At 44.3% G+C, this 15,189-nt stretch overlaps 1 protein-coding gene across 4 annotated transcripts in view; it reads left to right on the top strand.

Annotated features, from left to right (window-relative positions):
* The window catches only part of LOC118379849 (E3 ubiquitin-protein ligase TRIM9), a 139,836-nt gene that overhangs the window by 61,080 nt on the left and 63,567 nt on the right, over positions 1 to 15,189 (top strand). For 2 of the 4 annotated variants that reach the window (XM_052485633.1, XM_052485632.1), the window contains exons 2-4: positions 10,002 to 10,097; positions 11,957 to 12,013; positions 14,012 to 14,134. In XM_052485633.1, the coding sequence (XP_052341593.1) occupies positions 10,002 to 10,097; positions 11,957 to 12,013; positions 14,012 to 14,134 (276 nt within the window). The remainder of the gene's footprint in view (positions 1 to 10,001; positions 10,098 to 11,956; positions 12,014 to 14,011; positions 14,135 to 15,189) is intronic. The other 2 variants (XM_052485635.1, XM_052485634.1) reach the window with 1 other exon arrangement.

Raw genomic sequence — 15,189 nt, 5'->3', positions numbered from 1 at the left:
TGTTTCTTTAGGACTCGAGCAATAGTTGTTGTGCTGACAGAATTAACATTTTCAAATATATCATTATCAGCCAGCACTCTATCTTGAATCTCCCGCAGTTTTATTGCATTGTTGACAACAACCATGTCAACAATAGCATTTTCCTGCGCATCTGAAAATATGTTTGCTCTTCCCCCTGTTGAGGGCAGCCTTTGGGTCCTGTTGTAAAAATATATTTTACAGTCAAACTTACTGTAATATATATCTGTGTAAATATTCTATAATTGCAATACAAAATAGATTCCTGTAATGTTTTCATTTACTGTAAGGATGTAACTCTCACCTGTTTGCATGATGGAAAATTCGCATTACAGATGCCACTGTGGATCTTTGCAGGTTGGGCTGCACCCTCAATCCTGCCTCTCTCAATGAGAGACCATGGTTCACGACATGGTCTATAAGTGTAGCCCTTATTTCATCTGAAATAACAGCTCTTTGTCTTCTTTATCTTCCTCCACGCATCTGCCCTCTCCCTGCCATCCTTCTCCCTCCACGAACCCATCTTCCTTGTTCCATTTCCATAATGAGTCTTTCTGAGCTCTACCTATATATACTGTAATATGTGTGTGTGTTCACTAACAAGTCTAAAACAAGACACCTGCTTAGCCTTTCAGCTGAAATTACAATCAGCAGTGTTTGAAAGGCACAAGGCTGAAATCTATTCCGTTTTGAATGTGTGGTTCACAGTTTTGACAGCAGTGTGTTAGGATTTGAACAAAGTGCTGTAAATCCACAGTGTTGTGCAGGTTGTGGTTAAAGTCATGGGATAAGTGTGTAGAGTTTTGAAAACTGTGTTCAAGCAATGAAAAACGAACTAGAGTTTGGTCCACATGAACTGCTGCTGTGCAGACTGTAGTTAGAGTTTTGCACATGTGACTCCAGTTGTGTCCACTGTCGTTTAGCAATCGAAAAAAACTGCAATAACTTGTGTCCCAAATAGCAACCCATTCCCTTCCTAGTGAACTAGTTTAAGGAATAGGCTGGGATACAACCTGTTTAGTGCTCATCTATTCCCATGTATGATATCAAATGTAAATCCTGGTGACTATGAGATGAAAAATAATAGAGTTATCATGTCAGATAATCCATTTTCCTTTTTCACAGTCAGTTAGCAAGAGCACTTAGGGCTAACTGCATCGCTCAAGTGTAAATCAACAGATTTTTCACCTAGTCGATTCAGGGATTCAAACAGAAACCTGTTGATTACTGGCCCAACGCTCTTAAACCATTAGGCCACCTGCCGTCCATTATTAAGGCCTCTAATGAATTTACCTCAAAGGGGACTTGAATCTCTTTGCCGTCATCCCAAATAGCACCCTATTCCCCTACTACTTTTGACAAGAGCACGATGGTCTCTGGTCAAAAGTAGTTCCGACGATATAGGGAATAAGGTGCCATTTTGGGACGAAGGCTTTAATGGAAAGATACTTCTGATGCCAGAGGTGGCAGAACGGAGTGCTCAGGTTGGGGTGTAGGGTTTCAGCAGAGCCTGAAGATAGGATTGATGACCTGGAAGGAGGTTGCAGTGCGATTAGTAGGGGACTTCTAGTAAAGATGAGGGAAAGCGTCTGTCTTGTGAGTTAGAGGGGAAAGGGTGAGGTCCAAAGAGGCAAGGAGGGAAAAGAGAGAGTTGGATTTTTTTAAATCAAAGGCAGGATGGCTGGAGGTTAAAGTCGACAAGCGCGAAGACCGCTGAGTCATCGTCAGGAAATTAGTTTATCAAAGACTCTGGGTTCTCTGTTGTAACCGGCCGCGACCGGGAGGTCCGTGGGGCGACGCACAATTGGCCTAGCGTCGTCCGGGTTAGGGAGGGCTTGGCCGGTAGGGATATCCTTGTCTCATCGGGCACCAGCGACTCCTGTGGCGGGCCGGGTGCAGTGCGCACCAACGAAGGTCGCCAGGTGCACTGTGTTTCCTCCGACACATTGGTGTGGCTGGCTTCCGGGTTGGATGCGCGCTGTGTTAAGAAGCAGTATGGCTGGTTGGGTTGTGTATCGGAGGACACATGACTTTCAACCTTCGTCTCTCCCGAGCCCGTACGGGAGTTGTAGCGATGAGACAAGATAGTGGCTACTAAAAACAATTGGATACCACGAAATTGGGGAGAAAGAGGGGTATAAAAAAAATCTAAACAAAAACAATGTTAAGCTCGAGTGGACAGTGACAGCATGGAATTGAAATGAGCAGATGGACAGGTGAGAGAGCAGATGGACAGGTAAGAGAGCAGATGGACAGGTGAGAGAGCAGATGGACAGGTGAGAGAGCAGATGGACAGGTAAGAGAGCAGATGGACAGGTGAGAGAGCAGATGGACAGGTGAGAGAGCAGATGGACAGGTAAGAGAGCAGATGGACAGGTGAGAGAGCAGATGGACAGGTGAGAGAGCAGATGGACAGGTGAGAGAGCAGATGGACAGGTAAGAGAGCAGATGGACAGGTGAGAGAGCAGATGGACAGGTAAGAGAGCAGATGGACAGGTAAGAGAGCAGATGGTCAGGTGAGAGAGCAGATGGACAGGTGAGATAGCAGATGGACAAGTGAGAGGGGGAGAAAATAGAAAATCACTTAAGAGAAATGAGCAGATGGACAGGTGAGAGAGGGAGAAAATAGAAAATCTCCAGTTAGATGTGCAAAGGCATGCTTGACATGATAATATGATTTACGTTTGCCATTTTCAAATCAAATAAATCAAATCAAATTTTATTTGTCACATACACGTGGTTAGCAGATGTTAATGCGAGTGTAGCGAAATGCATTTTGCCGACGACCAGATGCTCTTGGACTATGAGAGAAAACTTGGTCAGATGAAGAGAGAGCAGCTGGAGTAGCAGTGTTCTCTGGGGTGATCCGTGTCAAAGGCCAAAAAGTAAAGAGAATGAAGGGCAGCATAAGGTTGAAATTAACTCTGTGTTCTTGACTGAAGATCAGCAGTTCCACACGCTACCAGAGACCCAGAATTCCAAAGAGAGAGCATTGTGACACACCGTCTCTTTTCTTATGTTCCAAAATGTTAAATGTTGTTGTCCAGGGTCACGCCAGCTCTGTCTTGTCCAGGTTGAGCTTGAGGTTGGGTAGGCTGGCATCCAAGTGGAGATATCTGCCAGGCACGCAGAGATGCGTGTCACCACTTGGGTGTCAGAGGGGGATGGAAGGAGAAAAGTAGTTGACTGTTATCCGCATAGCAATGATAGGAGAGACCATGTGAGGATATATTATTATTATATTATAGGATATGATGGAGCCGAGTGTATAGAGAGAAGAGGAGAGGGCCTAGAACCAAGCCCTGGGGGACATCAGTAGTGAGAGCATGTGGTGCAGACAATACATTGCCTTCGAAAAGTATTCAGACCCCTTGACTTTTCCCACATGTTGTTACGTTACAGCCTTGATCTAAAATTGATTAAATTGTCTTGGTGGTCTGCTAAATGACTTAAATGTAAATGTAAATGTAAACTTCCTCCATTTAAGAATAATGGAATGTTCTTGGGAACCTTCAATGCTGCTGTCATGTTTTGGTACCCGTCCCCAGATCTGTGCCTTGACAAAATCCTGTCTCTGAGTTCTAAGGGCAATTAATTTGCTCTGACATGAGCTGTCAACTGTGGGACCATATATAGATAGACAGGTGTGTGCTTTTGCAAATCATGTCCAATCAATTTAATTTACCAGAAGTCGACTCCAGTGAAGTTGAAAAACATCTCAAGGATGATCAATGGAAACATGATGCATCTGAGCTCAATTTCGAGTCTCATAGCAAAGAGTCTGAATACTTATGTAAATAAGGTATTTCTGTTATACTTTTTTAATTTTAAATTAGCAAACATTTCTAAAAACATGTTTTCACTTTCACTGTCATTATGGGGTATTGTGATGTCATTACGGGGTATTGTGATGTCATTATGGGGTATTGTGATGTCATTATGGGGTATTGTGATGTCATTATGGGGTATTGTGTTTAGATTGAGGCTTTAAGAAAAACATTTTTAGAATAAAGCTGTAACGTCATAAAATGTGGAAAAAGTCAAGGGATCTGAATACTTTCTGAATGTAGCGCCGAATGTAGCGCTGTAGATCCAGCACTCAAGTGTTTTTGAAAGAAAAGAAAGAAGTGATACAGGTCTGTAGTTTTTGACGTCAGATCAGTCAAGTGTTGGTTTCTTGAGGAGGGCCCATTTTGTAGTCAGAGGGGACGCAGCCGGTGGTCAGGGATGAGGGAAGTGAGGAATGAGAGATGGTCTCCAGAGATGGTCTGGAGGAGGTAGGAGAGGATTGAGGAGGGAGTGGAGGAGGGAGGAAAGGATGGAGGAGAGGATGGAGGAGGGAGGAGAGGATGGAGGAGGGAGTGGAGGAGGGGGGAGAGGATGGAGGATGGAGGAGAGGATGGAGGAGGGAGTGGAGTAGGGAGGAGAGGAGGGAGGAGAGAAGGGAGGAGGGAGGAGAGGATGGAGGAGAGGATGGAGGAGAGGAGGGAGGAGAGGAGGGAGGAGAGGAGAGGATGGAGGAGGGAGGAGAGGATGGAGAAGGGAAGAGAGGATGGAGGAGAGGATGGAGAAGGGAGTAGAGGATGGAGAAGGGAGGAGAGGAGAGGATGGAGAAGGAAGGAGAGGATGGAGGAGGGGATGGAGGAGGGAGGAGAGGATGGAGAAGGGAGGAGAGGATGGAGAAGGGAGGAGAGGAGAGGATGGAGAAGGGAGGAGAGGATGGAGGAGGGGATGGAGAAGGGAGGAGAGGATGGAGAAGGGAGGAGAGGATGGAGGAGGGGATGGAGAAGGGAGGAGAGGATGGAGAAGGGAGGAGAGGATGGAGAAGGGAGGAGAGGAGAGGATGGAGAAGGGAGGAGAGGATGGAGGAGGGGATGGAGAAGGGAGGAGAGGATGGAGAAGGGAGGAGAGGATGGAGTCAAGTGGGCAGGTTGTTGAGCAGCCAGACCTCACTAGTTGTTGGATTGATGCAGAGAAGGACAGAAACAGAATTGAAAAGAGAAACAAAGGAAGGAAGGCTGAAAGGGTGTGTGTGTGTGTGTCCTGACTGATGGTTTGAGTGAGAGAAAAGCTATAGGAGCTGAGAGAATGTGTGACACAGGGGGTTGGTGGCACCTTAATTGGGGGAGGACAGGCTCGTGGTAACGACTGGTAATGACTGGAGTGGAATCAGTGGAATGGGATCAAACACATGGTTTCCATGGTTTCCAGGTGTTTGATGACATTCCGTTCGCTCCGTTCCCGCCCATCATTATGAGCCGTCCTCCCCTCAACAGCCTCCTCTGGTGTGTTATGATTGACAGGTTCAGTAGGTTGTGTTGTCTGCCCAGTGATCCACATGAAAGTGGCTCTGCTCTCTCTGAGCACCACCTTTCAGTAACTAAGGCCCCACTTTGACCATTGGACCACAGTGTCTGTTCACAGCACTTCGTTTGAAACGTATTCGTATTTACGTACGTAGACAACCGTCACATTCCCAGCATCTGTGTATCTGCCTACAGAAACTAGCCCAGTGTTTTCCCATGGGTTATGTTCTATGTTTCTGGTCAGACTTCATCCCATCTCTCTTTGTCTGTCTATCTCTCTTTGTCTCTCTCTCTTTGTCTCTCTCTCTCTCTCTTTGTCTCTCTCTCTCTCTCTTTGTCTCTCTCTCTCTTTGTCTCTCTCTCTCTCTCTCTCTCTCTCTCTCTCTCTCTCTCTCTCTCTCTCTCTCTCTCTCTCTCTCTCTCTCTCTCTCTCTCTTTGTCTCTCTCTCTCGCTCTATCTCTCTTTGTCTCTCTCTCTTTGTCTCTCTCTTTGTCTCTCTTTTCTCTCTCTCTCTCCTCTCTTTGTCTCTCTCTCTCTCTTTGTCTCTCTCTTGGTCTCTTTCTCTCTCTCTCTCTCTCTCTCTTTGTCTCTCCCTTTGTCTCTCTCTCTCTCGGTCTCTCTTTGTCTCTCTTTCTCCTCTCTCTCTCTTGTCTCTCCCTTGTCTCTCTCTCTCTCTTTGTCTCTCTTTCTCTCTCTCTCTTTGTCTCTCCCTTTGTCTCTCTCTCTCTCTCTCTTTCTCTCTCTCTCTCTCTCTCTCTTTGTCTCTCCTTTGTCTCTCTCTCTCTCTCTTGGTCTTTCTCTTTGTCTCTCTTTCTCTCTCTCTCTCTCTCTCTCTTTGTCTCTCTGATGCATTGGGGTCGTGTTAGCAGCAGCTGTCATGGTTTCCCAAAACCCAAGGGCCAAAGGTCATCTCTCTATTCCCGTTGGTCGGTGTGGTTCACATGAGATGCCTAGACTCAGGATGACATAAAAATGTGTCCCAAATGACAGCCTATTCCCTACATAGTGCAATGTAGTTTATGAAAGTTCAATCGGGAAGGCTTGTCTGATAGCTCATTTAACCTCATCAGTTAAGCGTGACATAATTAACTTTGGAATGTCATTAGAGCCTGTAGGAACGGCAGCAGGGAGCCTATTGGTTAGAGCGTTGAGACAGTAACCATTCTCCTCTTTCCTGTTTAGCCATGCGTGGAATGTCATTAGAGCCTGTACGAACAGCATCAGGGAGCCTATTGGTTAGAGTGTTGAGACAGTAACCATTCTCCTCTTTCCTGTTTAGCCATGCGTGGAATGTCATTAGAGCCTGTACGAACAGCAGCAGGGAGCCTATTGGTTAGAGTGTTGAGACAGTAACCATTCTCCTCTTTCCTGTTTAGCCATGCGTGGAATGTCATTAGAGCCTGTACGAACAGCAGCAGGGAGCCTATTGGTTAGAGTGTTGAGACAGTAACCGAATAGCCGTTCTTCCCTTGAGCAAGGCAGTTAACTCCCACAACAACTGCTCCCTGATGATCACTGATGATGTTGATGAAGGCCCCACTCTTGCACCTCTCTGATTGGGTTGTGCAAACTGACTAGGTATCTCCCCCTTTCCCAATAATGCACGTTCCTCACTCTCGCTGTTTTAACCTATGGGATCAGCTTCCTCTCTCCCAACCAATAGGCGTAAAACTTGGTACGACAGGAGTGAACACACGACAGGAGAAGAACACACGACAGGAGAAGAACACGCGACAGGAGAAGAACACGCGACAGGAGAAGAACACGCGACAGGAGAAGAACACGCGACAGGAGAAGAACACACGACAGGAGAAGAACACACGACAGGAGAAGAACACACGACAGGAGAAGAACACACGACAGGAGAAGAACACAAGACAGGAGAAGAACACAAGACAGGAGAAGAACACGCGTCAGGAGAAGAACACACGACAGGAGAAGAACACAGGACAGGAGAAGAACACAGGACAGGAGAAGAACACACGACAGGAGAAGAACACGCGTCAGGAGAAGAACACACGACAGGAGAAGAACACAGGACAGGAGAAGAACACGCGACAGGAGAAGAACACATGACAGGAGAAGAACACGCGTCAGGAGAAGAACACACGACAGGAGAAGAACACAGGACAGGAGAAGAACACGAGACAGGAGAAGAACACACGACAGGAGAAGAACACGAAACAGGAGAAGAACACGAAGAACACACGACAGGAGAAGAACACACGACAGGAGAAGAACACAAGACAGGAGAAGAACACACGACAGGAGAAGAACACGCGACAGGAGAAGAACACACGACAGGAGAAGAACACACGACAGGAGAAGAACACACGACAGGAGAAGAACACGCGACAGGAGAAGAACACGCGACAGGAGAAGAACACACGACAGGAGAAGAACACACGACAGGAGAAGAACACACGACAGGAGAAGAACACGCGACAGGAGAAGAACACACGACAGGAGAAGAACACACGACAGGAGAAGAACACGCGACAGGAGAAGAACACACGACAGGAGAAGAACACACGACAGGAGAAGAACACACGACAGGAGAAGAACACACGACAGGAGAAGAACACGCAACAGGAGAAGAACACAGGACAGGAGAAGAATACAGGACAGGAGAAGAACACACAACAGGAGAAGAACACACAACAGGGGAAGAACACACAACAGGAGAAGAACACACGACAGGAGAAGAACACACGACAGGAGAAGAACACACGACAGGAGAAGAACACACGACAGGAGAAGAACACGCGACAGGAGAAGAACACACGACAGGAGAAGAACACACGACAGGAGAAGAACACACGACAGGAGGAAGAACACACGACAGGAGAAGAACATGAAGAACACACGACAGGAGAAGAACACGCGACAGGAGAAGAACACACGACAGGAGAAGAACACGCGACAGGAGAAGAACACACGACAGGAGAAGAACAGGAGAAGAACCCACAAAACAGTGGAGACCCACAACATACCGAGTCCTCGTTGTTTTAGAAAACCTATTTTGGCTTCCATTGTGCGCCGTCCTATGGGACTTCCTGCCAAGGCCGGTTGTGGCACAGCCCGGGAATTAATCCGGGTCTGTAGTAATGTCTTGATTTGATCCTAGACTAGAGGATTGTGTTCTGACTGGTCGATGCAGAGTTACCCTCTCTATTCCACATCAGTCCTCCTGAAAGATAACTCGTCTCCACTTGGCTGATCTCCAGTCAGTTCACTCAACCACAAAACTTTCCCAGGGTTGGTGTTAGGAGGTGTGTGTGTGTGTGTGTGTGTACAGGCTGCTACCCCTCACTCCATAAACCCCTCTGTTCACAAAACTCCAATTTTATGGACTCGACCCCCACCACCCCCTTACCCCGACCCCCGTTATCCAAACAAGGAGGTCTGTGTGTCAGCTAAAGCAGAGGCATTTCCTGTTATGTCAGGATATGGAACACATCAGACAGAGTGTAGAGGGCACCAAGCTCAGCCCTCTCTGTCCCCAGGGTGGTAAAGAGACAGAAACAACAATCATTCAACTCCTCCTCTATGGAGGGTTGACACAGACTCCATGTGACTAATCTTACTGATGTTCTTTTGATTTTGATAGATAGATAGATAGATAGATAGATAGATAGATAGATAGATAGATAGATAGATAGATAGATAGATAGATAGATAGATAGATAGATAGATAGATAGATATTCCCACTAAATTATCCAAATCCAGAAAACAAACGTCTAAAAGGGAGTGATTCCCAAATCTTCCATAACAAAGCCATCACCTCCAGAGAAGAAACTGGGGAAGAGCAAGCTGGTCCTGTAATACAGGGCTTAATTCAGCCACTTTAACTATGCCAAACAGACCCCATAGAGACCCAGGACAGCATACATCTAATGCTGCTCTGTACCATCACTCATTCAACCTTATGTACATATTGGGAAACTTGATAAAACAGTAAAAGATAATTACTTGGTTATCACTGCATTTGGAAAGCACAAATTAACTCGCAAAAAACTGTATGTGCAAACCAAAATGCTATTTGTCCTGGGGCTAATTCACAAACACAAACAGACCCCAGAAGACCTGACAGCCACTGTGACACCCAAAATTCATGAGGAAACAAAAAGATCATTTTTCACATTGAAATGAATTAACAAAAAAACTGAGCAAATCAGAATGCTATTTTCTCTCTGATAATGTTTTCTCTCTGATCATGTTTTCTCTCTGATCATGTTTTCTCTCTGATAATGTTTTCTCTCTGATCATGTTTTCTCTCTGATCATGTTTTCTCTCTGATAATGTTTTCTCTCTGATCATGTTTTCTCTCTGATCATGTTTTCTCTCTGATCATGTTTTCTCTCTGTCCTCTGACCATGTTTTCTCTCTGTCCTCTGACCATGTTTTTCTCTCTGTCCTCTGACCATGTTTTCTCTCTGTCCTCTGACCATGTTTTTCTCTCTGTCCTCTGATCATGTTTTTCTCTCTGTCCTCTGACCATGTTTTTCTCTCTGTCCTCTGACCATGTTTTCTCTCTGTCCTCTGGCCATGTTTTCTCTCTGTCCTCTGACCATGTTTTCTCTCTGTCCTCTGGCCATGTTTTCTCTCTGTCCTCTGGCCATGTTTTTCTCTCTGTCCTCTGACCATGTTTTTCTCTCTGTCCTCTCCTCCTCAGGGCCAGCTGTCTCAGGCCCTCAACATCCTGTCGGACCGAGCTACAGAAGCCAAAGAGTTCCTGGTTCAGCTGAGGAACATGGTGCAGCACATCCAGGTACACACTGTACTGCCTACACTGTCATAGGGTACATCACAAATGGCACCATATTCCCTATAAAGTGCACTACTTTCATCAGGGCCTATCAGTCTGTCCAAAAGTAGTGCCCTATATAGGGAATAGGGTGCCATTTAGGACGCAAGCCAAGTCGCTCCTCTCGCCGTTACAAGCATCTCCCCCCTACTCCCATAGCCACTCATAGGCCCTCCCACATGCCGTCTTAAACCCCTCCTACACGTTCACCCGGCCATAGCTCCTCCCCTCATGTCATCTTTTAGGAACTGTAGCTTACTGACACGTACAGAACATTTAACCTGTGAACTTTGCCTCAAGAGTCACCCGGCAACAACAGATATTTATAGTATGGTGACACTCTGATACAGACAGATATAGTATGGTGATACACTGATACAGATAGATATAGTATGGTGATACACTGATACAGATAGATATAGTATGGTGATACTGATACAGATAGATATAGATGGTGATACTGATACAGATAGATATAGTATGGTGATACTCTGATACAGATAGATGTAGATGATGACACTCTGATACAGATAGATATAGATGGTGATACTGATACAGATAGATATAGTATGGTGATACTGATACAGATAGATATAGATGATGACACTCTGATACAGATAGATATAGATGGTGATACTGATACAGATAGATATAGTATGGTGACACTCTGATACAGATAGATGTAGTATGGTGATACTGATACAGATAGATATAGATGGTGATACTGATACAGATAGATATAGTATGGTGACACTCTGATACAGATAGATGTAGTATGGTGATACTAATACAGATAGATATAGTATGGTGATACTGATACAGATAGATATAGATGGTGATACTGATACAGATAGATATAGATGGTGATACTCTGATACAGATAGATATAGTATGGTGATACTCTGATACAGATAGATATAGTATGGTGATACACTGATACAGATAGATATAGATGGTGATACTGATACAGATAGATATAGTATGGTGATACACTGATACAGATAGATATAGTATGGTGATACTGATACAGATAGATATAGTATGGTGATACTGATACAGATAGATATAGTATGGTGATACACTGATACAGATAGATATAGTATGGTGATACTAATACAGATAGATATAGATGGTGATACTGATACAGATAGATATAGTATGGTGATACTGATACAGATAGATATAGATACTGATACAGATGTGATACACTGATACTGATACAGATAGATATAGATGGTGATATACTGATACTAATACAGATAGATATAGATGGTGATACTGATACAGATAGATATAGATGGTGATACTAATACAGATAGATATAGATGGTGATACAGATAGATATAGTATGGTGATACTCTGATACAGATAGATATAGTATGGTGATACTGATACAGATAGATATAGTATGGTGATACTGATACAGATAGATATAGTATGGTGATACACTGATACAGATAGATATAGTATGGTGATACTAATACAGATAGATATAGATGGTGATACTGATACAGATAGATATAGATGGTGATACTGATACAGATTGATATAGATGGTGATACTCTGATACAGATAGATATAGTATGGTGATACTCTGATATATATAGTATGGTGACACTCTGATACAGATTGAGTTAAGCTGCTGGCCAGACAACAGGGTGGGAAGAGATTATAGAAATAGAATGAGTAGAACAAGGGTCCAGGACAATGTCATAACTGGTAGACCTTCTGGTGGCCATTTTGACTGTCCTCCTAGGAGTAAAGCATTATATTTCTATCAGTTAGATCAGATGTCCACGCTGATTGCTTTTCTTGTCACACAGCCCACTGATGGTCCAGGGAGACCCTTACTCGTGACTTCAGGGTGGGGAACGCTGAAGGTGAGGAGGAGGAGGAGAGGAGGAGGAGGAGGAGGAGGAGGAGGAGGAGGAGGAGGAGGAGGGGTGGAATTGGGTTTGGTGGCCATAATTGAGGTTAATACTATATAATAATACACACCGTAGAACACTGTAGAACACCGTAGAACACTGAGGAACACTGTAGAACACCGTAGAACACAGTAAAACACTGAGGAACACTGTAGAACACCGTAGAACACAGTAAAACACTGAGGAACACTGTAGAACACTGTAGAACCCTGTAGAACACAGTAAAACACTGAGGAACACTGTAGAACCCCGTAGAACACAGTAAAACACTGAGGAACACTGTAGAACACTGAGGAACACTGTAGAACACTGAGGAACACCGTAGAACACCGTAGGACACTGAGGAACACTGTAGAACACTGAGGAACACCGTAGGACACTGAGGAACACCGTAGAACACTGTAGGACACTGAGGAACACCGTAGAACACCGTAGGACACTGAGGAACACCGTAGAACACTGAGGAACACTGAGGAACACCGTAGAACACTGAGGAACACCGTAGAACACCGTAGGACACTGAGGAACACCGTAGAACACTGAGGAACACCGTAGGACACTGAGGAACACCGTAGAACACTGAGGAACACTGAGGAACACCGTAGAACACTGAGGAACACTGAGGAACACTGTAGAACACCGTAGAACACCGTAGGACACTGAGGAACACCGTAGAACACTGAGGAACACCGTAGGACACTGAGGAACACCGTAGAACACTGAGGAACACTGAGGAACACTGTAGAACACCGTAGAACACCGTAGAACACGTATTCAACTGGTGGTGGTACCTCACCTTGATGGAACCAGTAGATCTCAATGACGTCTCAAAACGCGTTTCACTTGTTTCTTCCATCTGTTCAACAGAACTTCTGGTTAACATGAAGATAGTCTCTAAAAACTACAGTCTTCAGATAGTCTCTAAAAACTACAGTCTTCAGATAGTCTCTAAAAACTACAGTCTTCAGATAGTCTCTAAAAACTACAGTCTTCAGATAGTCTCTAAAAACTACAGTCTTCAGATAGTCTCTAAAAACTACAGTCTTCAGATAGTCTCTAAAAACTACAGTCTTCAGATAGTCTCTAAAAACTACAGTCTTCAGATAGTCTCTAAAAACTACAGTCTTCAGATAGTCTCTAAAAACTACAGTCTTCAGATAGTCTCTAAAAACTACAGTCTTCAGATAGTCTCTAAAAACTACAGTCTTCAGATAGTCTCTAAAAACTACAGTCTTCAGATAGTCTCTAAAAACTACAGTCTTCAGATAGTCTCTAAAAACTACAGTCTTCAGATAGTCTCTAAAAACTACAAATAGTCTTAATATAGTCTCTAAAAACTACAAATAGTCTTAATATAGTCTCTAAAAACTACAAATAGTCTTCAGATAGTCTCTAAAAACTACAAATAGTTTTTCATATCGTCTCTAAAACTACAAATCGTCTTCAAATAGTCTACAAAGACTACCAATAGTCTCCCCATGACTGTCCCTTTCCCAGTAGTCTGCCCTCGTTCCCCCAATCCTATTTAAATGGCAGTCAGCCTCTGGTCTGGCATCACATTGCACCTTGATCTCCACCATGTTGTCAGTGCTTCCTTTTCTATTGGTGTTTTTTCAGTGACCAGTCACCGTATGTATCAAGCTGCTCTAGGATCAGCTGCCCTCTTGTCCATGTAATCTTATCTTACTGTGACTAAAAAGGTAGAACTGATCCTAAATCAGCACTCTTACTAGGAGACGCTTGATTACATACCTCCTCACATTTTCTGTCCGTCTGGTGAGTTTGCCTGTTTTCTAAACATGGGAATGATGCATATTATTTCTAATGCCTGTTTTGATGCTTTCATCAAAGTCTATCCACACTGCCTTGTGTCCCAGCTGTCTGTCTGTCTCTGCCTATCTGTCTATCTTTCTTTATATCTGCCTGTCTAACTGTCTGTCTGACCTGCAGGAGAACGGCGTGGAGTTCGAAGCCTGTCTGGTGGCGCAGTGTGACGCTCTCATCGACGCCCTGAACCGACGCAAGGCCCAGCTGCTGACCCGCGTCAACAACGAACATGAGCACAAGCTGAAGGTGAGACGCCATTTTGGATCAAGCCCAGGGGACTTCCTGCCTGCGGGATAGCAATTATAAACGAATGAATGAATACTAAATAGGCAGAGTTATGCATAAGATGAAGGTGATCTTGGTTGAGTCCCAATTCTCCACACTTTTTTTTCGAAAAGTGTGCACTTGTACACTCCACGGCATAAGATTTAAAAGTATATGATTGTTGTAAGCATTGGCTCCGTGCAAGAACGTGTGCAAGTGTGTGGAGACTCCGGCTGCAGCCCTGAGCTGCTATGCAGAGGACCATCTTGGCCGACTTGACGTATTCACCATTGCTCTTTGGGAAGGTCATAGGTGACCCACAAACTTCGTCTAGCGTTGTGTGGTTTTCCGTCTTCTTTCAGGACTCAGGGGTGCAAACCTATCGGAAAGATCCATGTGTTTCATGTATTTATTCTTTATTTTAAATCTCTCTCTCTCTCTCTCTCTCTCTCTCTCTCTCTGTCTCTGTCTCTCTCTGTCTCTCTCTCTCTCTCTCTCTCTCTCTCTCTCTGTCTCTCTCTCTCTCTCTCTCTCTCTCTCTCTCTGTCTCTCTCTCTCTCTGTCTCTCTGTCTCTCTCTCTGTCTCTGTCTCTCTCTCTCTCTCTCTCTCTGTCTCTGTCTCTCTCTGTCTCTCTCTCTCTCTCTCTCTCTCTGTCTCTCTCTCTCTCTCTCTCTCTCTGTCTCTGTCTCTCTCTCTGTCTCTCTCTCTCTCTCTCTCTCTCTCTCAAATCAATCTCAATTCAATTCAAATCTCTCTCTCTTTATTGGCATCTCTCTCTCTCTCTCTCTGTTAACTCAAATCAATTCAACTCAAAAGCAAGTTAACATTGCCAAAGCAAGTGAGGTAGACAACATACAAAGTGAATATATAAGGTGAAAAACAACAAAAATGAACAGTAAACATTACACATACAGAAGTTTCAAAACAGTAAAGACATTACAAATGTCATATATATATATATATATACAATGTACAAATAGTTAAAGGACACAAGATAAAATAAATAAGCATAAATATGGGTTGTATTTACAATGGT

Source organism: Oncorhynchus keta, chromosome 29, assembly GCF_023373465.1.
Source record: "Oncorhynchus keta strain PuntledgeMale-10-30-2019 chromosome 29, Oket_V2, whole genome shotgun sequence".
NCBI classification, from domain to species: domain Eukaryota; kingdom Metazoa; phylum Chordata; class Actinopteri; order Salmoniformes; family Salmonidae; genus Oncorhynchus; species Oncorhynchus keta.
Note: the sequence above shows the minus strand (reverse complement) of the source record. Positions and strands in the feature narration are given on the sequence as shown.